Source organism: Lycium ferocissimum, chromosome 2 (assembly GCF_029784015.1).
Source record: "Lycium ferocissimum isolate CSIRO_LF1 chromosome 2, AGI_CSIRO_Lferr_CH_V1, whole genome shotgun sequence".
NCBI classification, from domain to species: Eukaryota; Viridiplantae; Streptophyta; class Magnoliopsida; order Solanales; family Solanaceae; genus Lycium; species Lycium ferocissimum.
Window position 1 is genome coordinate 50,844,056 of NC_081343.1, and position 24,209 is coordinate 50,868,264.

At 31.9% G+C, this 24,209-nt stretch overlaps 3 protein-coding genes and 1 non-coding gene across 4 annotated transcripts in view; all 4 read left to right on the forward strand.

Moving 5' to 3' along the window:
- The first annotated feature begins 467 nt into the window (after positions 1-467).
- LOC132043431 (GDSL esterase/lipase At1g29660-like) lies at positions 468-3,598 on the forward strand. Its single transcript, XM_059433925.1, has 4 exons — positions 468-748; positions 1,337-1,470; positions 1,639-1,884; positions 3,573-3,598. The coding sequence occupies exons 1-3, from the start codon at positions 511-513 to the stop codon at positions 1,846-1,848; spliced, it is 582 nt and encodes a 193-aa protein (XP_059289908.1). The 5' UTR covers positions 468-510; the 3' UTR covers positions 1,849-1,884; positions 3,573-3,598.
- Positions 3,342-4,998, forward strand: LOC132047703 (GDSL esterase/lipase At1g29670-like). The gene is made up of 3 exons (XM_059438709.1): positions 3,342-3,398; positions 3,573-3,792; positions 4,754-4,998. The coding sequence occupies exons 1-3, from the start codon at positions 3,342-3,344 to the stop codon at positions 4,996-4,998; spliced, it is 522 nt and encodes a 173-aa protein (XP_059294692.1).
- An 8,944-nt stretch (positions 4,999-13,942) lies between these two features.
- The window catches only part of LOC132047704 (GDSL esterase/lipase At1g29670-like), a 13,408-nt gene continuing 3,141 nt past the window's right edge, over positions 13,943-24,209 (forward strand). The window contains exon 1 of the mRNA XM_059438710.1: positions 13,943-13,997. Coding sequence (XP_059294693.1) covers positions 13,943-13,997 — 55 coding nt within the window. The remainder of the gene's footprint in view (positions 13,998-24,209) is intronic.
- Positions 16,934-17,036, forward strand: LOC132048439 (U6 spliceosomal RNA). Its single transcript, XR_009412981.1, has one exon. It is a non-coding gene; the product is annotated as a U6 spliceosomal RNA (small nuclear RNA).

Genomic DNA, 24,209 nt, shown 5'->3' on the forward strand with positions numbered 1-24,209 from the left:
GAAAGGATGGCTTTTAATCTTTTCCTTTAATATAGCATGCATCACAATCAATTTATAATAATATATAATTACTTCTGCCAAATGCGTAATAAAATAGCAATATTGTTGAAGGACCAAAGTGTAAACAGTTGAAACTAGAAGGTTATTTCTGTCACTTCAGACAGTTACGGAGTTAACTAACTTTCTGATTAGTTGTTTAAAGTTAGTTAACTTCCTAATTTTAGTTAGTTAGTTAGATTAGCTTAATTATAATCAGTAGCTAATCTCCTGTATATATACTGATGATGTACTCCTTTCTACACAGATTATTGAATATATATTTCTCTTTCATTTTCCATAGAGTCACTTATAAAAATTCGTTCATTTCTCTTTCACTTTCCATATAGTCACTTATAAAAATTCGTCCATCACCATCCACTTACCTATATATCTTCATCAGCTCTTTCTTCTTTTCTTCTATATTCCAATTGTACCATAGTAACTAATATAACTTCTTCTCATTCTCCTTAAATGGCTTGTTATGTCAAGATAGCTTTCACAATATTTCTATCTTTGAACTTGAAAACATTTATCCAAGGTGCACCTCAAATACCATGCTTCTTCATATTTGGAGACTCATTACTTGATAATGGAAATAACAACGACCTTCACACAAAGGCAAAGGCTAATTACGCACCCTATGGGATTGACTTCCCTAATGATCCTACTGGTCGATTCACCAATGGACGCAATATGGAAGACTTCCTAGGTACTGACCTCTCTTGTTACTAATTAAATCCATTTCTATTGATTTCTCTAATGTTTCTTTACTTGATATTTAGTCTTTGAACCACAAAGTTAATTATTTCAACCACCTTAATTTCGTTTAAGCAACTAGTTTATTTTAAAGAGAAATAAAAATGGAGTATTTGGCTGTTAAATTTTCCACGTTGGTTGAGCTAGGGAATTGACTGCATGTGGTCCCCTTATACGGTCTTGGAGGAGCAATCCCCATCTCATGATTATATCAATCGTTATATGGCCCGATCGAGGCCTATTTTCATAATATATATGAAAGCCATATCGATCGATGCCCATTATTATGTTTTCCAATGCCTGGTCCACACTTTATATTGTCCCAAGACGCCAAATGTTCAGTCATGAGTGTGTGATGTCGATCTCACATCATTGAGTGAATGGACTATTATATCATTTTTAGAGCTAGTCTTGAGCAATATGAGCAATACTCACCTCATGAGCTAATTTTCATAATCGATTGAGTTAGGCTCTAGGTTCATTAATTTTTTAGTGTCAGCTTCTTACAATCAATTGACTTGATTTATCTCCATGTTTGCAGCGGAACTCCTGGATTTTGATCATTACATTCCACCTTTTGCAAGTGCACAAGATAGTGAGATCTTAGAAGGTGTAAATTATGCATCTGGTTCAGCTGGAATTCGCAACGATAGCGGAAGTCATCTTGACATTCCGGCCATCCAAGGCAGACATGCATGTCCAATACTACATCATAATAACAATTCCTTTATTGCACATTTTATCTTTCTTTTTGGACATGAACAATAGTAAATGAGAAAAATATAAGGAATTTACTTAGAAGATTTTCTTCTCTTTTTTTTCCCTTCCTATTTTCGTTTTCAGGGTGATCGGATTCACTTGGACAGACAATTGAAGAATCATAAAGTCACAATTTCACGACTTGCTAATTTACTGGGTAATATAACTTCAGCCAAAAATCACTTGAATAAGTGCCTCTTCATAGTAGGAATAGGGAGCAATGACTACATCAACAACTACTTGATTCCTGAAATATATCCCTCAAGTCATTTGTACACACCAAGCGAATATTGAATTGCCTTGATAACTCAATATTCACAACATCTGAGGGTTAGAATTTCCTTATTATGTGCATCATTCTATTCATATATAATAAATTAATAGAAGTTGAGAAAAAAAAAGGACAAACAAATAAGAGAAATTTCTTGACCCGTCAATGTACAATTAGTACAGGAAATTTCTTTTGTCATTTTTGAAAATGTCAAATTTGCCCACCTATATGTACAAAATTACTCATATTCAACCCTTCGTAAAGTTTTGGTCTACTGCTATCCTGTTGTTAATTAGGAAAAAGTCTCAATTTTGCTGGACCCCTAATGAAGCTCCAACCTACGAATATCTTAAATCACGGTAAACAGCTGAGAGATACACTATTAGAAAATCTATATTTTTTTTTCTAAATTTCCAAATGAAAAATGTTCAGTGGCTATTTCCCACTGAATGTCGGTGGGAAAACCTAAATAGTAGTGTTTTCACACGGAAAAATTAAGAAGTTTCTTAGTGTTTCAATGGAAACTTATTTCCCACCATGCTTTTTCCCAATGATCTGGTCCGGTGGGAATGAGGTGGGAAAATCATGTTTTATCGCACAAATTTCCCATTCAATGTCAGTGGAAAAAACCTCTATTTTTAGTAGTGATAAATTTGGACCTTTTCTCTTGAAAAATTTGGACACATGGAGTTCATTCATTTCACATTGAGCTCCGATATTAGTAAGGAAATATATGAGATGATTTTCGAACGAAAAGGGTATGAATAAACCAAAAGTCAAACAGACGGCAAAATTGAGTAATATCTAATAATACAAGGGTCAATTTGGACATTTTCCTTACAAATACTGATGAAAATAAATTAATCGACTTTTGACTTACTTTTTTTTTTTGGCAATAAACTGTAAAAATTTTATTACCACAACCTCCAACAATTACAGACTCAAACGAGCACCCGTGCTTCTAACCACCTTACTAGGAAGGGTGTTAGGTGCTACAGGCCTCCATAATCACATCCTAATGACAAAGATTCTCAAGAAAGCCTATACATTTTCCTGCCTCTTTTGTTCCTATAAACATACCTATCCTTTCTCTCAATACACTTTGTATCTGCTGTATGACCCTATCCGTATGCACACTTATCCCCCTAAATATTTTCCAATTCCTAGCTTGCCAAGTAAAATAGATCAGCGAACCATGAATAGCAGCTATGGCTTCTCTTTTCATTTTACACCAGTGCCTTCTCTTGATATATTTAAGTGTCCTCATAGTGTCTTGTTGGGGAATCTGTTCCCCCATCCATTGCTCGATGTCCCTCCAAACAGCCCTGGCCCATTCACATTGCACAAACAAATGTGTATGGTCCTCCAGTTCATCTTTGTCGCACAAGACACAATTCACAGAGTCACAAACTATTCCCATACCTAGCATTCGATCCTTAGTCAATAATTTCTTTTGTGCTAATAGCCATAAGATGAACCGATGTCTAGGTTGGAGTAACTTACCCCATATCAGATCATGACACTCCAACTTCCCTCCATTTTGCAGCAGTACTCGGTAGCTGCTATCAACCGAGTATGAAAGCATATATCTCCCATTCATAAAATCGACCTTTTGACTTACTTTATCACTTAGGTTAATTTGGTGTTTTTCGCTAACTGTACTTTTTGTCTTTTTGATATTGTAATTTTCTTATAAAGGTCGGATTTCTAGTATGCCTAACGCTACTCTTTGGTTGATGTGACTTAGACTTTATATGAAGATGGATCAAGGAATGTTGCCTTATTTGGACTAGGCCAATTAGGTGGCATCCCCGCAGAGCTGCAAAAACACAGATGCGTGGGTTCAGTAAATGATGCAATTAAACTGTTTAACAGCAAGCTAAAGTCTCTTGTAGATGATCTTAATACCAATTTTCCAGAAGCAACGTTCACATATATAAACGTATACAACATTTTACCAATCATCGGTTTGTGAAATATCAAATCACACTTTCCCCTTTCTCCTTAATTCTTCTCGATCCCTTTATTTTCCTTTCAAACTTTTTGTGCAATTGAATCTTTATGCAATATTTGTACTTTTAACTAGGGGCCGGGGTGATAAATAAATGGTTTGTGCTAAGTTTGGATGGATCAAATGTGTTAATACATGGATCATTGCCTAACTCTGCCAAAAAAGTTAGTTAGGCTGAGATGAACAGAGTTAAGATACGCTAAATAATGAGTCATAACACAAACCCCAACTCTTGTCAAGTTTTAATTAATTAATTTGTTTGTTTTATTGTAATTTGTTTAATTACCAAACAAAACCAATAAAAAAAAATTCCTTCTTGATTATAGCTATGTATAACATATCAAACGGGAAAAAAAAATTATATAAAAAATTTGACGAAGTTTTTAATGGATCAATTTGGGTGACATACTTAGCCCGAATCAACCCAACCAGATGTGCTGAACTAGGACTAATACAGACTGAGTTAACAAATGAAAAGATGATCACTACAAGAAAATATAGAAATGGTAAAAAAAAAAAATTAATATTTGGCAACAACTTAGTTTTATTGTTGGCAAATGAACTTTTTTGTTGCCAAAGAATTTAATTTTGTTGCCATAGTATTGATTATTGTTGCAAAAAGTACTTTTGGCAACAACAAAAAAATTGTTGCATGTTGTTGCAATAACAGCGGTTGAGAAAAGTCTATGCAACAATTTATTTATTTTTTGTTGCCAAAAATACCTTTTGCAACAATAATCAATCTATGACAACAACAACAAAAAAATTTGTTGCCAAATTTATTTTTCTTGTAGTGGATTAACCCGTCCAAACTTGGACGGATGAATCATATCTTCATGAGCTAATTTTGTGGCCCAACTTTTAATCACACGAAACGATAACGGAATGGATATTATTTTGACTTCTCTTATTTTCAGGTACACTTAGTGTGTTGGATCGTCCATGTTGTAAAGTTTTGGAAACCATGACTGAAGGGCTATGTGCTCCTGGAGAAGGACCATATTTGCTTAGGGGAATTTATCTTTTCTATGATAATTTTCATCCCACTGAGATTGCCAATAGAGTCGCCGCTAACAGAGCTTATAATGCTCTTCTACCGTCTGATGCTCATCCTATGGATATCCGTCACTTGATCAGGAACAATCATGTGTATGATGATTAACGTATATACTTCATGTGTTCCATCATTTTAGTTATGTCCAGATATGGCTCTCTTTCATCAGATACTATTCCTCCCATTTCCTTTTAAGTTATTTTCTAGGCCTTTTAATTTATTCCAAGGAGGTGTTAAACACTTTGTGTGTAAAAAACCGATTTTCCTCATATTTGTGTATAACACCTTTTATACACTATTATACACTTTATACAAAATTAATGCATTATGTAAAATGCCTTCTCCCTAGGTATAATGTTCTATAATATTATATAATATTGTATAATATTTTATATTGGGCTACATAGCGTAAATATTTTCAAAAGCTATATATTTTTTAAAATATCCCCAAATTAAAGGTTTTTTTGTAAAATAACTTTCTTACTTAATATTGTTAAGTGAATTTCTTAATGCGTGTGCCAAACCTTAAGAGTCACTTAAAAGGAAATCGAGAGAGTATTTTTCCTAAGCAATTATATATTGGTGTCACAAACCCTCTAGGAAAAATAAGAAAACTATTTTCTTTTTAAAAGGGAGAGGGGAAAAGCTCGAAAATAAAAGACTCATATCATTGCTATAAGAGAATATTCGTAAAATGACAAAATTGGAACTATAAATTACTAAATATAGATAGATATATACATTCTTTCAAACAAACTAAAGAAGAAAGTAACACATAAATTGAAACAAACAGAGTATTTATTAAGACTCATTCATATATCTTAATTTATGTGATGTGAGAATCTAGCAAAAATGTGAGAAAAAATAAAAAAGAATGTGTACTTTAAATTATTTACATCATGATCGATGTTTTGACAATAGTTAGTTGAAGTTGAAAAATGAGTACTTGCAATTTAAAAAAGAGTATTTAAAAATGGAAATTGTGTTTAGTTTGGATTTAACTTGGAGAAAAGTTAGATTTTATAAGTAAAAATTATTGCTTCATTTGAAATACTCCTCAAATCATTTTTCGAGCATTAAATTTTCAATATCAAGTTGAAGTCGAAATGATGCTAATTTAATATTAGTAACATAGAATAGGTTATAAGTATTAATGAGAGAGAATGAAATTTATTGAACATTAACATATGGAAGAAATAATTTAAAATTCTTAAAAATAATAATTAATAAATAAACTATACATTACTCCTCTATACACCATATAATATTATTACTTTGTAATTTTGGGGCCTAAAATATTTTGGTGCGTTGAGCCGACACTATCGCCACATGCTTATTTCGCTTCTTCTTCTTTTCTCTTTTCTTTAATTACGGGATGGATCCCACAACAATATTAGGTGTGTATTAATACGAAAGACCTACGGCTTAGGCACATTGCCTATTTTATTTCTTCTTTTTCTTTAACTATGGGACAGGTGAATGACTCTCTCATTTATGAGCTAAGCTTATTTTGATTAATCTAGACTGATATGTAATCCAAATTAATTGATCAATGAGAATTTTTTTTAAAATATTTTAAATAATAGTATATTTTTTGTTTGATATATTATAATATAGTCATAATAAAGACAAATTTTTATTAGATACTTCAACTAATTACAATTAAATAAATAATTAAAACATAATAAGAATCCGACAGATTAGGTTATGACCTTTCTTAGCCCATTTTAGCGCAAGCAACTTTTGATGGGTCATTGACACATTCTATTTTTACCCGCTCAAATTCAATCCAACTTGTCCATTTGATACCCTTATTGATATGGGATATACTTGCATAATGGGTATCTTTTTTAACAATATATATATATTTCCAAAAACTTGAATTGGGGTAAAATTGAAATATGATGATATGTGTTGCGGGCCGTGCGGTAAGACATGGTACATTATGGGAAGACCAAGATAGTATATGCTTTGCTAGGTATATTAAACCCTGAGATGCATCACCGAGAAGAAGGTAATACTATCCATTATCCCACATAAGAGTTGATCAGATCTCAAGGCTTATCATGCATGGAAAAGAATTTCACCTTTGGTGGATTTCTTGTAAGATTAATAAGGAAGATAATCTCATCCCGTGTGTAAACAAAACACATTGCATATGTTATGTGAATGCGCTTACTACGTATGGTGACATAACTGTAACTTGTCTCTGACAACGCATAGTTTCATAATATTGATGAAAAAACGCTATGACCATAGTGTTAAAAGTATTTAAAATGATTGCTCGATCAAGAGCGCTGGCCATATATATTCTCTCTCTATATATATCACTACAAAAAGGTATAAAATATTTATAATTTTTGGATATTATACATATAAAGCTGTAATTTGCGAGGGTTTTAATATCCTCAAATAAGCAATTAACAGTGCTAAAACCCCCGCAAATCTGAGATGCATCACCGAGAAGAAGGCAACTTTCAACCTCCGCAAATTACCCTTTTTTAGCAGTGTATGATGATATTTTTTTAAAAATAATATCGCCTTCAAGGCATAGAGCCTTTTGGTGTGGTGGCTTGACCCCCATCATATCTATATATATAAAAAAGAGATTTTTTTAAACTATCCACATCAAGTTTTGGTTTGGCCCATCAATCTATATACCACATCTATGAAAAGACCTTCATAACTTTTACATGTCCAATTTTGAATTAAAATGAATTTTAGGAGGGAAGAATAGGAATGACATTTGGGCCATTATGGCCTAACATTAGTGTGGCCAAAAGACCTTTCCGTATAAAAAAATAAATTACATAACTTGGAGGGGGACATGGACCTTATAACCTCCACAAAAATAAGCTTGAAAATTCAATCTTCAAGAAATGAAAGGCTATCAATACAACACCTTTCACACTAAGCAGGTACCTCTTCTTCTAATGTCTGGGAATTGGCATCTTTAAGACCTTCACCTCTTTTAAAAGATGTTGAATTATAGAGTAGAGGAAAGGTACCATTTTCACATGAAGAAGCTTGTTTGGCTGAAAAATAAGCCACTTAATTAATATTGGCCTCCCTATAGCATTGAGAAATCTTCACATCAGCCCCATTAATATCCTTGACAGCATTGCATGCCACTTGTAGTGCTTAATGAAGAGAGGATAGACTCTAGGAAGATTAATATCAGTCAGATGATAATGAACGGAGTTTCTTGTATCTAGCACATCTTCTTTCGTTTATTTGTGAAATTATTCAAACAGACGAATTAAAAATTACTTTCACCAGACTTACTAAGTTATTAATGAACGCTTTTACCAGACTGAATTTTGTTATGTTGCATATTAATGAGTGATATTTCTTGGATAGGGATACATGAATGATCCGGTGCTTTTGTCCCTCAAAAAGGTTTTGTTGACCTGTGTAGCTCCATAATGAACCCAGTATTTGGTTATGACAGTACATATTAATGAATGATGCTTCCGTTTTTAATTGCTTTTAACCCAAAAAAAATAATAATTAAGGAGTCGAGTGCTTTTATCCATCTAAAAGGTTTTGCTGACTTGTGTAGCTCCATAACGAACCCAGTATTTTATTATGATAGTATTTATTAATGAATGATACTTCAATCGTTTGCCCATACAGAAGTTTTTGTTGACCTGTATATCTCCGCAACAATAGATACAAAAAAAATCTCCCAGTCGCCATCGCCTTTGTTAAAAAATACCAAACAAAATCTCGTCAATTGCCCCACGCTACGTCCCACAAGCAACCACGAGAATAATGATGAAATAAATATTCTACAACAAAAGACTAACCTATATATATTAATGCAACCCTCACCTTAATCGACACCATTCCAATCGATAGTTTCTTAAATTTTTCATCTACTTCTTCATCTTCTCCCAATGGCGTGTTATGTTGCAATAATCACTATATTTTTAGTCCTGAACTTAGTTGAAGGTGGACCACAAGTACCTTGCTATTTCATTTTTGGGGACTCGCTACTTGATAATGGCAACAACAATGACCTCAAAACCGCAGCAAAGGCTAATTATCTACCATATGGAATTGACTTCCCATCAGGTCCTACTGGCCGATTCAGCAATGGCCGGAATATGGCTGACTTTCTAGGTTTCTTTCTCACTCACTCTCCCGGCTTTAAGATTTATATTTCTTTTGTCGAAGCGTCTGATCATGTGCATGGGTAACTGTAAGACCAAGGACATCAATGCGTGGTTATCTCATCTAAGTTTAAATTGTTTGAGAGACAACACATTGATTTGTGTCATATGTCTTCAACATCTTTTGATATTTCTGATATCTTTCCTACATTTTTAATTTCTAATCCGCGAAAATAATTAGTAGCATCATTTTGTTATTAGTCTTGTTTAGCATATGCTTTAGTTTTGACTTTGTCTTATCAATTAACTTATGTTATTTCCTTAAATTATTGTAGCCGAAAAACTTGGTTTTGATCGCTACAGTCCACCTTTTGCAAGTGCAAAGCTGGGTTATGAGCTATTGCAAGGTGTGAATTATGCATCTGGTTCAGCTGGAATTCGCAATGATACAGGAAGTCATCTTGTAAGTATAGGAGGATATTTGCGACTCATGATCCCATGCATGGAATGCTATAATTCTTTTTTTTTTATTTTTTTTTATGCTATAAATCTTGGAGAAGCAAAGAATCAGAAAAGTTTATATTCATCTTCAATGTGAATGGAAAAAAATGATATACATGTGTTCATAGAGCTATAAATCTGGTGCAAATTCTTAATTATTTTATCAATTTGCGTAACTATGCTAGCAAAAGCTTTTGGGAAAATATTAAACCAAAGTAATTGGACTTGAGGACATTTACTACGTACTAATATTAGACTTTCCTTCATATGGACTTAGAAGTATTACTAATAAAGCAGAGAGGAACTTTCCACCAACAAAGATGAATCTTTTATTTAACTATAGCAATTCTGGGAGATTATTTTATATCTATTTTCGGCAAGGGGTTCAATCACACCAAAATAACTTATATTTTGCAATATTGAGGCTAGAAAGTGAATGACAGGTAAGATATGATTTCTATGATTAGTTAATAATTCCCCTAATAACTCCTCAAGTTTCTACGTAATTGATTATATAATTCAACCTCCTCGATTATGATATATATAATTTTATCATTTCATTTGATTCAATCATGCATTTAATGAAACATGTACAAGATAGGAAATAATATTATAAAATTGTCTTATCCCATAGTTTAGCAAGATTGGATAATGACGCCCCTCCTATAAGTCCAATTATTAATCAATGTGTCCTCTACAGTTAGCTTGTATTTGATCGACCATTAGAATCAAACTCAAGGATGAAAATCATTTGAAAAATATACTAAAAGAAACATAATATTTAATACTTTTCAGTGGCTACATATTTAAAAACTTAGTTTAAAAGGCAAACAATTGGAGAATCATAAAGTCATAATTAACCGTCTTGCTTATTTGATGGGGAGTAGAACCTCAGCCAAAAAGCACTTGAATAAGTGCCTCTATGTTGTGGGAATGGGAAGCAATGACTACATCAACAAAGGATTATCCAAATGTGGAAGAAATTATATGCCTCAAGTCTTTTATACACTTTCCAAGTCAGTACGCAACAGTCTTGACAGATCAATACTCCCAACATCTCCCCTTTTGGCATTCGAATTTTGTTGACAAAACTTGATCCGTCTTATTCACATAATCTAACGGTACGCCATATTAAAAATTTTTCTTATTTTATATAGTTACATTTCTATTTTAATTGAGACAAAAGGAATTATGTAAAAGGTGTTATAGCTACCTGTTTTATGTTGATTGGAGTAGTTCTATGGCTGATATTGGAATTTTCATTGGTACTAGGAATTGTATGAAGGTGGAGCAAGGAAAATCGCACTTTTTGGACTGTCCCAAATAGGTTGCATTCCAGATCAGTTAAAAAAACACAGCACAATATTTACTTTTATGTGTACATATTTAAAAACCAAAAAAAGGCAGTTCAATTATTCAACCAAGGCTCTCTAATAACTACAAAAACTCTTGTTGATGATCTCAATACAAAATTCCTCCCAGATGCACAAATATGGAATACATTATAACAAGTAATGGCATTTCATCCAAGGGAAAAGTAAAACTCGGTATGTTAAACAATTGTAACACATTAGAATCCTTTTCATTATACAATATTTTGCCAATTTACTTGGGAAAACAATTGGAGAATCATAAAGTCACAATTATAAGCTTATTTGTTCAGTAGCCAACTTATAAGTACTTTTTGATTTATATATGTTTGATAAGAACATCAACAACTACTTGATGCCTGAAAAATATGCCTCAAGTCTTTTATACACACCAAGTCAGTACGCAACAGTCTTGATAGATCAATACTCCCAACAACTAACGGTACGTATTAATTTTTCTTATTATATATATTTAACACTATTTTAGTTGAGACTAAAGGTGTTATAGCTACTTTGTTCTTACAGTTCTATGGCTGATTTTTTTTTTTTTTATGAAATGGAGCTAAATACTTTTGCCTAACAATAATTTTATTGAAAAAACACATCTCTTTATGTCTATTTAAGGCAGTTCAATTATTCAACCAACACCTTAAAACGCTTGTTGATGATCTCAATACCAAATTTCCAGATGCACAATTAAAAACTTTTAAATTTATATTTTCTGTAAATAGATTTAAAGACATTTTAGTCATTTTATCAGTACTTTTTTTTTACCAAACAAATTAACTATTTATTAATCATATCAGTTTCAACACTTCTTCGCCAAACCCGTAATTGTGTATTTATAAAATCAGTTTCAACACCAAATATTTTTTTCAACCCTTGATGCTTTTATTAGCATTTTATCATCACTTTTTTTTACCAAATACATTAAATTTTTATATTAAACACTTCTTTGCCAATCCCGTAACTATGTATTTATAGAATTAGTTCTCTTTTATTCAACTCTTTGTTTTCATTTTCAGCTCTAACTCTTTTGAATACTCCATGCTGCCAAGTTAATGAGGCTATACCTGAAGGGCAATGCATTCCTAGAAAATCTCCATGCTTCCTTAGGGCTGCACATTTCTTCTATGATAATTTTCATCCAACTGAACTTGGAAATTCCCTCTCTGCAAATAGAGCTTACAGTGCTCTTCTACCCTCTGATGCTTATCCTATGGATATTCATCACTTGGTCATGGGCAACAAAATGTACGTTGATGACCAGTAATTTTCATGTGTTTCACGATTTTCGTGTGTAATAATCGTGTATGAATGTACATACGCTCTATAGTAAAAAATTAATGCGTGTGCGGTTTTGTTTTCTTGAATTGGAATAAAATGGTTTATATTATGATCCAGGAAGTTGTTTCTTGTGAAATTATATATTGGGCATTCAGTCTTTGTTTTTTTTTTTTTTTTTTTTCTTATTGGCCTTTAAAGAAAATACTACTCCTATTACACAAAGAAAGGAGGAAGGAGAAAGTGATAATTTAACCCATATCTATTAGGCTCTAGTTAGTTAGTTAGTTAGGTGGAAGAGTGATGAGCTGTCAATTAGTTAGTGATTAGCTGTATTATGATTAGGAGGTTATAAGTAGACATTGTAAAGCATATTCTCGGATCAAGTTCATTCTATGAAATCAGATATTTTCTCTCATTGCAATATTTCTCTCTCTAACTTTCTACTTCCTGACTCACTAATAACCGCCATTGATGTTATCAGATTTCTTCTACATTGTTCTTCAATTTAACATGTTATCAGAGCAATGTTAACTGTGATTTTGCAAAACCTAATTGCAATTTCTCATTTTCGATTTCATTTCTTCTTTTTTGCGAAAAGAAAAAAAAAATCACTCGATTTTTTATACGAAAACCTAACAATGACTGGTGATAATTCCACAACTGTGAATGGAACTACACATAAAAATAATCAAACACTTGATCCAAATGATAGTTTGTATGTGCATCCATCATATCTTTGCAGGAGTTGCCCTAGTTTCTCAATTGTTAACAGGGATAGAAAATTACTCATAATGGAGTAGAGCAATGTGATTATCGCTGCTTGTGAAGAACAAAATTGAATTCATTGATGGATCATGAAAAAAAGAGAGCTATGTGGATGATGAATATCGCCTTCGTCAATGGGAAAGGTGTAACGCCATTGTGCAATCATGGATTATGAGCTCAGTTGTGAAAGAACTGAGAAAGGGGGTAGTCTATTCATCTGATGCTAGGCGTATGTGGGAAGCATTCAAGGATAGATTCGATAAGGTAAATGGAACTTGAGCTTATCATATGAATAGAGATATTAGCTCATTAATGCAAGAAATTTCCACTATATCCATATACTTTTCTAGTTTGAATGATCTGTGGGTCGAATTTGAAACAATTAGACCATTTCCTGGATGTGACTGCCTTAAATCTAAAACATTTGTCGAGTTTTTACACCAGCAAAAAATGATGAAATTTCTGATGGGATTGAATTAAACCTATGCACCTCAAAAAAGCCACATCTTAATGATGGCTCCTATGCCAACTCTTGACCAAGCCTATGCTATGCAAATCCATGAGGAAAGTTAAAGGATGAATGGTAGTTATGGAGTGCAAGCTGGAATTTTGGTAATTCACTTATAGGAATAGCTAAAAATGCAGTAGTTGCAGCTAATGTATCAAATGCAGTACCACAAGCAGCAAATGCACCAAATGTGGTAGTTCATGTAGCCAATGCTTCTAATACTAGACCTCAATGGAATGAAGAACTACATTGTAGTTATTGCCACAAAAAGGGCATCTTAAAGAAAATTGTTACAAGTTGAAAGGATATCCACCTGGTTTTAAGTAATTTACCAACAAATGAAAGGACAATTATTCACCTCCAAAGGCTCACAATGCAAATGTAAGAGAAGAAGGACAGAGTAGTCGTCACAACTCTCAGAAACATGATGGTGAGAGTATGTTTGGGCGTGGAATCATACAGGCTCAACCAGTGTTCACACAATAACAATATGAGCATATTCTAAAATGCTGAACAATCTTGACATGAACGAGGCTCCTGCTGAAATCGCAAACACGGCAGGTATATCCTCTAATTCCCAAAATGTAGGGATTGTTGATTCTGGTGCTACTAATCACATGACTACATGTTTAGATTTACTATCTTGTCCTACTTCTGTCCCAAAATCAAACTCTAACTCAATCCACATTCCTAATGGAGACAGTACACAAATCACTCACACAGGCTCCTACACCCTTGCTAACTCTCAAACACTTCACAATGTGCTCTATGTCCCTAATTTCAAATAGTCCCTAATTTCAAATAAAATCTACTTTCAGTAGCTAGATATACAAGGGAACTGTAATGTTCTGTCTCTTTTTTTTCCTGATTTTTGTGGCTTTCATGACCTCTTATGTGGCAAGATGAGGGGGATTGGTAGCTTCAAAGATGAACTCCACATTCCACTTCACCTGCTACCATTCAACCTTCTACCATTCAACATGGTTATCCACCACTGTTCCAACCAATTCCAGCTTCTTGTGGCACCAAAGCATGGGTAAGGAAATATATGAGATGATTCTAACAAAAAGGGGTATGAATGAACCAAAAGTCTAACAGACGGCAAAATTGAGTAATTTCTAATGATACAAGGGTAAATTTGGACATTTTCCTTACAAATGATGATGAAAACAAATTGATCGACAGTTGACTTACTTTATCACTTAGGTTAATTTGGTGTTTTTCACTAACTATATTTTTTGTCTTTTTGTTATTATAATTTTCTTATAAAGGTCGGATTTCTAGTATACCTAATTAATGCTACTCTTTGGTTGAAGTGACTTGGAATTTATAAGAAGATGCAGCAAGGAAAGTTGCCTTGTTTGGACTAGGTCAATTAGGTTGCATCCCCGCAGAGCTGCAAAAATACAGATGCGTGGGTTCAACAAATGATGCAATTAAACTAGTTAACAACAAGCTAAAGTCTCTTGTAGATGATCTTAATGCGAATTTTCCAGATGCAAAATTCACATATATTAACATGTACAACATTTCATCAATCATCGGTATGTGAAAAATCAAATCACACTTTCCGCTTTCTCCTTAATTCTTCCCCCTTTATTTTTCCTTTCAAACTTTTTGTGCAATTGAATCTTTATGAATTATTTGTACTTTTAACTAGGGGGTGATAAATAAATGGTTTGTGCAAAGTTTTGGATGGATCAAATGTCTTAATAAATGGATCATTATATTGCTTAACTCTGCCTAAAAGTTAGTTAGAGCTAAGATAAGATCTTAAACAATGAGTCATAACACAACCCCAACTCTTATCAAGTTTCAATTTATTTATTTGTTTTCTTATAATTTGTTTAACTACCAAACAAAATCAATAAGACTTTTTCCTTCTTTATTATAGCTATATACTAAAACATATCAAGCAAAAAAGATTATATAAAAAATTTGACAAGGGTTTTCAATTTTCGTGTGTCGATTTGGGTAACATACTTAGCCCGAATCAGCCCAACTAGATGTGCTGAACTAGGATCAATACAAGCTGAGTTAACAAATAAAAAGATGATTAACCCCTCCAAACTTGGACGGATTAAATGATCATATTTTCATGAGATAATTTTGTGGCCCTACTTTTAACCACATGAAACGATAATGGAATCGCTATTTTGACTTTGTCTTATTTTCAGGTACACTTAGTGTGTTGAATAGTCCATGCTGTGAAGTTTCGGAAACCATGCCTGAAGGGCAAATGTGCACCTGGAGAAACTCCATGTTTGCTTAGAGAGATTTATCTTTTCTATGATAATTTTCATCCCACTGAGATTGCCAATCGGATTGCCACTAACAGAGCTTATAATGCTCTTCTACCTTCTGATGCTTATTCTATGGATATCCGTCACTTGATCAGGAAAACTCATATGTATGATGATTAACGTATACTTCATGTGTTCCATCATTTGATTACGTGTGATAAGTTTTACTTTTGATTTGTAATATTTTCTTAAATTATAATTATGTTATTATATGGTTCTTGCATCAAAATATACTATTCCTTCAATTTCCTTTGAAGTTATTTTCTAGCCTTTTAATTTATTCCAACACTAGTATAGCGTACGCGCTTTGCGCGTGACCAGAACATGTACCTCATTTGACAACAAAAACTATAGAAAAATGAATTAGACTTAGTTACGAACTTCATCGTTAATCCGTCACTAAATTGCTCATAGCTAACAAATTTTTCTGATAATTCGTCGCTAATCGGCCATCAGTATGTAGGATTAGCGGCATATAAGTATGTCAGTATGGCTGGGATTCTACAATCAATTATGCAATACTTCTTACCTTAAACAATAAGGAAAGAATTTATAAAAAAAAAAAAAAAAAAAGTAGTTTATTTTAAATTTTTAAATATTTTAAAAAAAAAACAATTAAATGACTATTTTATTCAAAAGTTGTACTTATGAACAGCAAAAAGGCGAACGACATTTCTCTAAGAGTCTTCATGCTTTTAATAGAAAAAAATTAATAAATTCACTCAAAATACATTTTGTCTTCTATGATATAATTCTTATTGTTTGAAGTTTGAATTTTACTAACTTGACTCTCATCAATACTATACTATAACTTATTTTATGATTTATTTTGCCACCAATGCTCTTCTTATAAAAACAAATTTATGTACTCTTAAGAGTTTCGTCAACTTGAAAAATAATTTTACTACATAATGAATTTGAAATCAAAATTGGATTAGACTCTTTAGTTAGTTAGATGATTCAGAGAATTTTTGTTTAATTAATTCTAAGACTTCTTATTTATTCTCAACATTAAAAAAAAATATCTTTCGTTGAGTCAAATTATTTATATTAACCATCCCAAATTTTAAATATTTAATTAGATCTAACAACAACAATGTTTAATGGTAATTGTTTTTTATAATGAGAATTCTATGTTTAGACTCTGTAAAAGTAAATCATACGCTTTTAGATGAGAACATAACTAAAAGCGTAGTCCCTTCAGAGACATTCGATAAAATTGGAACGATACAGAAAAGACTTGCATAGCCCCTGCGCAAGGATGACACGCACAAATCGAGAAATGGTCCAAGTTTTTTTTGAAAAAAAAAAAATTAAAAATAACTAGAAGCGTAAACCATATTTTCTGCCGAACCAAACTAAAAGTTTGTCCCCAAGAGAAGGTTAACTGCATTATGTGTTTATAAACTTGAAATAACCAGTTTTAGTAGAATTAATCTTCTCTCATGATTCTTAGTCTTTATCCAAAACTCTAATTAGCACAAATTATACTTTTAAGTCCGACTAATAGCCTGTTTGGCCAAGTTTATTTTTCTTCAAAAGTGCTTATTTTTTTCAATAAATTTTATTTTAAAATAGTTTTGCCAAGCTTTCGAAGAAAAATACTTTTGAAAAAAACACTTTTCAAAATAAGCTGATTTTATAAGTTTGGCCAAACAGGCTATAAATTTGATATGATTAAAATTTCATGCACAAGTTTTATTCAAAAAGAAAATCACAGAGGTGCCTTTTAATACAGGTAGATACTTGAAATTAATTTTGAAGAGAAAATCCAAGTGATTAAGGGAATCAAATTACCTGCTGAAAGGCGGATTTCAATAATAGCTAGGTATGGCTTGTCCAAAGTGTGTAACATAGATTTTTCAATATGAAAAAATAAGCTACGAGAGACGATCACTTTCTTGTACAATGTGCTTCATATTTTCGACAAATATTATCAACAAATGTAGAACAATCAATTTCATAACTCACAAGTCACGACAATAATAAATAAAGCAAAGAAAAAAAGGAATGATAATGTATAATTATGAGCATGAGGATATACAAATTTTAATACAAACTAATAAAAATTATTAGGTCATGAATGAATTTTTTACCTGTAACAATAACATAAAGAATCTCAAGTGTTCAACTATCATTATATCAATCTTCAATGTAGACACAATTGCCCGGAATATCTTCAAGCAGAGCGACTAATGAAATTTGAGGTGGAGCGTCGATGCATAATTTTCCAAGCTCGATCTTCGTGCAAAAATTAGATGAACTAAAATAACTTAAGAATACAAAAAATACATACATGTTGATGAGAGAAAACCTAGAACTTGTGATGAGAGAGAGCTGAAGAATTTGTTTAATAGATGACTTGTTTTGGCATTAAAGGCATCACAAAGACCATGTTTATTTAGAACTCTAATCTATTTATAGTTAGTAATTATTTTACTACCAAAAGAAGAAAGAGAGAAAAAACTAAATATATAGAAATTATTACACATTCACCAAAGAAGAGGGAGGAAAACTCCAAATACAAAGGAGATATTATTTTTGTACATTAAAAGTCCCAAATCTAAGGTAGAGTTGTGAGTTTATTTAAAACTCTAATTATGGTCAACATAATTAAATAATAATTCGTCAAAAATAGTAAATGACAATTTTGTCAATAATAGAGTCTTTTAATGAAAGGCAAAAAGTTCAATCAACATTTCTAAAACCGTTCATGCTTTTAATATAGTATAGATAAGTAGTTTTTTAAGAACCAAGATGTTATTAATTTAAAAAAAAAAAAAAAAAAAAAAAAACCCTTATCTAATAAATGTTGAACAAATTTTGTAAGAGTTCTTTCAAAACCTTTTTATATTTTTCTACGCATATATAAAGGTTTTTTGAAGTAAAATAACTTAATTAATATTATTAAGTGAATTTCCTAATGGGTGTGTCAAACCTTAAAAGTCACTTAAAAGGAATTCGAGAGAGCATTTTCTTAAGCAATTATTAGTGTCACAAACCCTCTCGGAAAATAAGAAAACTATTTTCTTCTAAAAAGGGAGAGGGGAAAAGCTCGAAAGTAAAAGACCCATATCTTTCCTAGAAGAGAATATAAGTAAAATGACAAAATTGGAACTAAAAATCTGCTAAATATAGGAATATACAAATTTTTTTAAAACAACCTAAAGAAGAAAGTGAGACACATAAATTAAAAAAAAAAAAAAAAAAAAAACAGAGTATCTATTAAGACTCATTTATATATCTTAATTTATGTGATGTGAGAATCTAACAAAAAATGTGAGAAAGAATAAAAAAGAGTATTTGAATTTACATCATGATGTTTCGACAATAGTTAGTTGAAGTTGAAAAATGAGTATTATTTGAAACTAAAAAAAAGAATATTTGAATATTGAAATTATGTTTAGACATGGATTTAACTTAGAAAAATAGAATTTTATGAGTAAAAATTATTATTCCTCAAGTCATTTTTTGAGCTTTAAATTTTCCATATCAAGTTGAAGTTGATCAAATGATGCTAATTTAAGGTTAGTAACATAAAACAGGTTAGAAGAATCAATGAGAGAGAATGAAATTTATTGAACATTGACATATGAAAGAAATAGTTTAAAATTGCTAGGAATAAAAAGTAATAAAATAAATTATACAATAATATATATAATATTGGCAATTTGCACGATTGCCCTTATTCGGGGGGTGGTCGTTAATTTTTGCGGTTCGCTAAATACCCCGAGGTTCTGGGTTCGAACCCCGGCTCAGTAAAAAAAAAAAAATCGCGATGCAGAATTTCGTTGCAAAAATAGGACTATTCGGGCAAAAGTTAAGGCCTAACTTTTGTAGAATTCCAGCAGAGTAAAAAAAATAAAAATTGCCTTAAGGCAAAAGGAAAAAAAAAATCTGAAAGGCAAACCTCTGCCTTATAAGGCCGATTTTTCGCGAAGCCTTGCCTTACAAAGTTTTTTTTTTTTTTTTTTTTTTTTTTTACTGAGCGAGTTCGAACCCAGAACTTCAGGATATTTTCGGTCACTTTTTTAAGTGAAGGACAAAAATTAAAGACCAGCAATTTGAGGGACAAAAATTGAAGACCAGCGCCTTTGAAGGACAATCCGTGCAAAAAAATGTATAATATTAGTATTTTGTAAGTTTGGAGCCTAAAATAGTTTGGTGTGTTGGGCCGACACTACATGCACATGCTTATTTAGTTTCGGGAAAACATCATTAATTGCCAGGCCAACCTAAATTAATTACCTGTTCATGCTCTCTCTCAAATTATTTTCGGTTTTGGCCAACCCAATCCAAACTAATTACGCGAAGTGCCTCCTGCTTTAATCGCTTTTCTCCGTGATATCATCGTTAGGTATATTTATATATCATGATGGTATATGGAGGGTTAAGAGAAGAAGAGTTACCCTCCATGATATCGTCTCTCAGATATTTATATACCTCGGTACCATGGTCTGCGAGTGTCTCATTGAAGAATGAAGCGGCCTTCCATGATACCGTCACAAAGATATGTATATAAGACGATGGTATCGGAGTTTTTTCGAGAGAAGTGTGTCATTTTTAATAAATAAACATGATCATTCGTAATACCGTTTCAGTATATTTATATACCATGATGGAATCATGGAGGACTAGGAGAAGGACTGAAGCATCTTCCATGATACCATCTCAGTATATTTATATAACATGATGGTATCATAGAGGACTAAGAGAAGGACTGAAGCATCTTCCATGATACCATCTCAGTATATTTATATACCATGTTGGTATCATAACTAGGAGGCATCTCGGGTAAATATTTTTAATTTTTTTTTAGGATACGAAAGTAATGGGGATATGAACGGATAATTATTTTGATTTAAGGGACATGCCTGATCTTTCCCCTTTAGTTTCTTCCTTTTTTTTTTTTTTTTTTTTCCCTTTAATACGGGACCGAAGTAACAACCTATTAGTACGTGTATATTGATGCAAGAAAACATTGGCACATGCCTATTTCAATTTTTCGTCTTTTCTACTAGTCCTTAATTAAGGACTGGAACCCACAGCAATCTCACGTGTATTTTGATATGATATATACTTTGCATAATTATCTTTTCTAACTATATATATTTCCAAAAACTTGAATAGGGGTAAAATTGAAATACGGTGATATGTGGAGTGAATTACTCACATGGTCACTCAACATAAGAAAACTATCTAGTAAAGCTATTTAATCTTTTTTTTTTTTGTTCCAATAAAGACATTAGTGTTTATACATTTATATTACAAAGTAACAATTGTTAGAAGTCACTTTAATTAAAAAATGAGAGAAAAGGGCCAAAGTAGTCCTTTAAGTTTGAACTTCGAATTAAAATGGTCCGTATTCTTTAACATAAAATAAAAGACTAATAACCTTTTAACTATACAAAATAATACAATTTTGATTCTGACTCTCATTGTTGTATTAAAAGATTAGACTCACCAAGAATTGTGACTAGTAACAATAGATCAAATGGAAAAAAGGAACAAAAAACGTTTTCATTTCATCGAGGCTAAAAAGAGAATATGAAATCAGCCTATACTTGCTCTATTTATTTAAAAACTTAGGAGTTCAATGAAAAAACAATGGCTCTATTTATTCATTTTATGAGAAATCTTTATTTTCGATAAAATATTTTAAATTTAGGTGTTAGTTTTTCCTACTTCAGAAAATATTGTCAGGAAATTCATAATTAATAAGGAATACGGTTAATTTCGTCAAACAAAAGAAAACTAGGATCCTAATGGGAAAAATCATATTTAATATTTTAAAAGGTTTTCAGAAAATAATAAAAATTAATATTGAAGGACATTAAGAGAACAATATAAATCATTCAACATAACATAAAGTGAGGAGATTCAAAGTCACCATGTAATAAAAAAATATTGAAGTTTTCCAATATTATTTTTGTCAATCTTGTAATATTATTTGGGTGAATTCATTTCCCACCCCCTCCCCTCCACCTTGCTTCAAAAGTTAAATATCTCTCCAATTTTGAACAATGGATGTTCTTTCCCCTTTATCTTATTTAAAAATTTAATACTTGTTGCAACCTCGACCTTTGTATGAACACCCCCTCTAAATTAACACCCTTTGTCTCTTTTACATTTTAATATTATGAGTTGTTTCTTTTTTTAATCTATCTTATGAACTTTTCTGTAGAACAACCAAATAATTCATGATCTAAATGTGAAAAATAGTTGGCTTTAGGACTATTATTGTTCCATGTTAAAGAATAAGACTTGTTTTAATTCAAAGTTCAAACTTAGGGGACTATTTTGGCCCTTTTGTCTCACTTTTAAAGTGGCTTCTAACAATTGCTACTTTGTAAGAAAAAGGTATTAACTTGAGTGACGTTACAGCAACCAACAACAATATATATACAAAGTGAAATCTTACCAGTGGGTTCTGGGGAGAGTAGAGTGTCATGTTCGGTATTCAGTAATGTTTAGCCTTGTGGGCTACAAACTATGTTCTAGTCTATTTTCCGCACTTATATATGTTTTAAACAGTATTTTCATTATTATTATAACGTCACATGTTTTATTCAGACTACTCATATTTTAACTTATATTCCCATTAGTACATGTCCCATGTTGATTCAGCAAGCTACACTACAAGAAATAAGGTTTTCTGTGGCGACTGTTTGTGGCGACCCTCTCAGTCGCCACAAAAGGTAAGGGTTTCCGTGGCGACACACACGAGTCGTGACAAAATATGATATTTTCGGCAGCGAACTGCCAAGTCGCAACCAAAGAGAGAGATTTTGTGGCAACTTTGAAATGTCGCCACAAAATATGATTGATGTAGTGGCGACTTAATCAGGTCGCCGCAAATGTGAACTAAATTTTATCTCCAGGTTAGAACAGAGTAAATGCATTGCCAGAAGTAGCTTCTGTGGCAACTATGTCGCCACGAAAGTTTAAATTTTGTTGCGACCCTAAGCAGTCGCCACGGATTCTTCATTTTAAAAATATATTTAACACTGCAAAACTATTAGGTGTCTAAACTAAACTGCTATCACTAGGAATGGTGGCAATATTAAGGTATATTCTATCAATTAAAAACAACTACAACATAGTTTCATCACAACTATAATTCTCTCTAATGTTGTTATAAGAGAAAAATAAATTAATTAGGATGAAAATAATGTAAAAATAAATACAATAAAAATTATAAATACTATTATTTCCAGTTTTTACGACATTTTAAAATCTTGATAGGAATAATTGTAGACTTCTAATTCTCTGCTCTCCAGTCTCTGTCAATTATCTTTCAAAATCTGAAACCAATTAATCTTAAGAGATTATTTTTATTTATTTCTGAGAGTTTGATTGTTTACAATATTTCTTTTCATTGCTTACAATATGATTCTCTATTTTCTTTAGGAAAAGCAAAGATAAAGACAAAAGAGATTCTTTTTTTTGAAATTTATAATTAAAAATCTGATGTAGTAATATTGAAATTATCATTTTATTACCTTATTTTTTATTTTTTCGTCCATTTCCTTAAAGAAAAAAAATATTATTGTAATTATGTCCTCTTATACACTTTTTTGTTCGGCCTGTTCTCGCCCAGTATCTTTCTCGTCAAACCCCTCCCCAGAAAAGAAAACCCAATCGCAGCAGCAAACTCTTCAACTAGGAGAATGTTTGGTAACTGACAATTTAGGTGTTTGTGTTGTAGAGTGTTAGGAACAAAGAGTAAAGGGTGATGAAAAGGAGAATGTTTAGTTCGAGAAAGAGTATAGTTCCTTTCTTTTGGTAACCGACAATGCTTTATACTATGTATATCATGAATGGTGATCTTATATTTTCTTTGCTTTATCTAATTATTCCGAGAAGGCTGCTACGTCCTCTTGTCTTGATCCTTTTAAGTTGTAACTAAAATAAAGTATTTTCTAATTGGCATGCCTAAGTTTGATAGATTTGTCCATTGATGAGCTTAAGTAATTTGAATTTCAAGTGCACTATATGCATGCTTATTCACTCACCAGGAAACGAAGATTGAGGGTCATGTACTCTATAAGAATATGAGCCTTCATATACCTCTTTTAGTAATTGATGACATGTTTTAGTTTTTTACTTCACTTCACTTCTATTCTTTTTTTTTTTCAACATACTAGTTATTAATGTTCATAACTTCCTCTATAATCATCGTTCACGTTCTCTTTCTCTGTTTTTCTTGAATGCCAGTTTGGGAAGAGGTTCAAATTTTAGTCATGGAGTGCTTGATAGGGTCATCTTTAAAAGGGATTTGTTTGGACAAGATTATAGACAAACAAAGAGGTTTATCTTTGTGTTCTAAAGATGTTAGTTTAAGTAAAAGGTCAGAAATTTGTTTTCTTGGATTGTCAAGCTCCAAGCTTGTTCATATCAGCTTATTTTATGTTCAGTTCAAATCCATTTATCATATTTCTTTCACTCCTGCTCGGCAAGCATCTTTTTA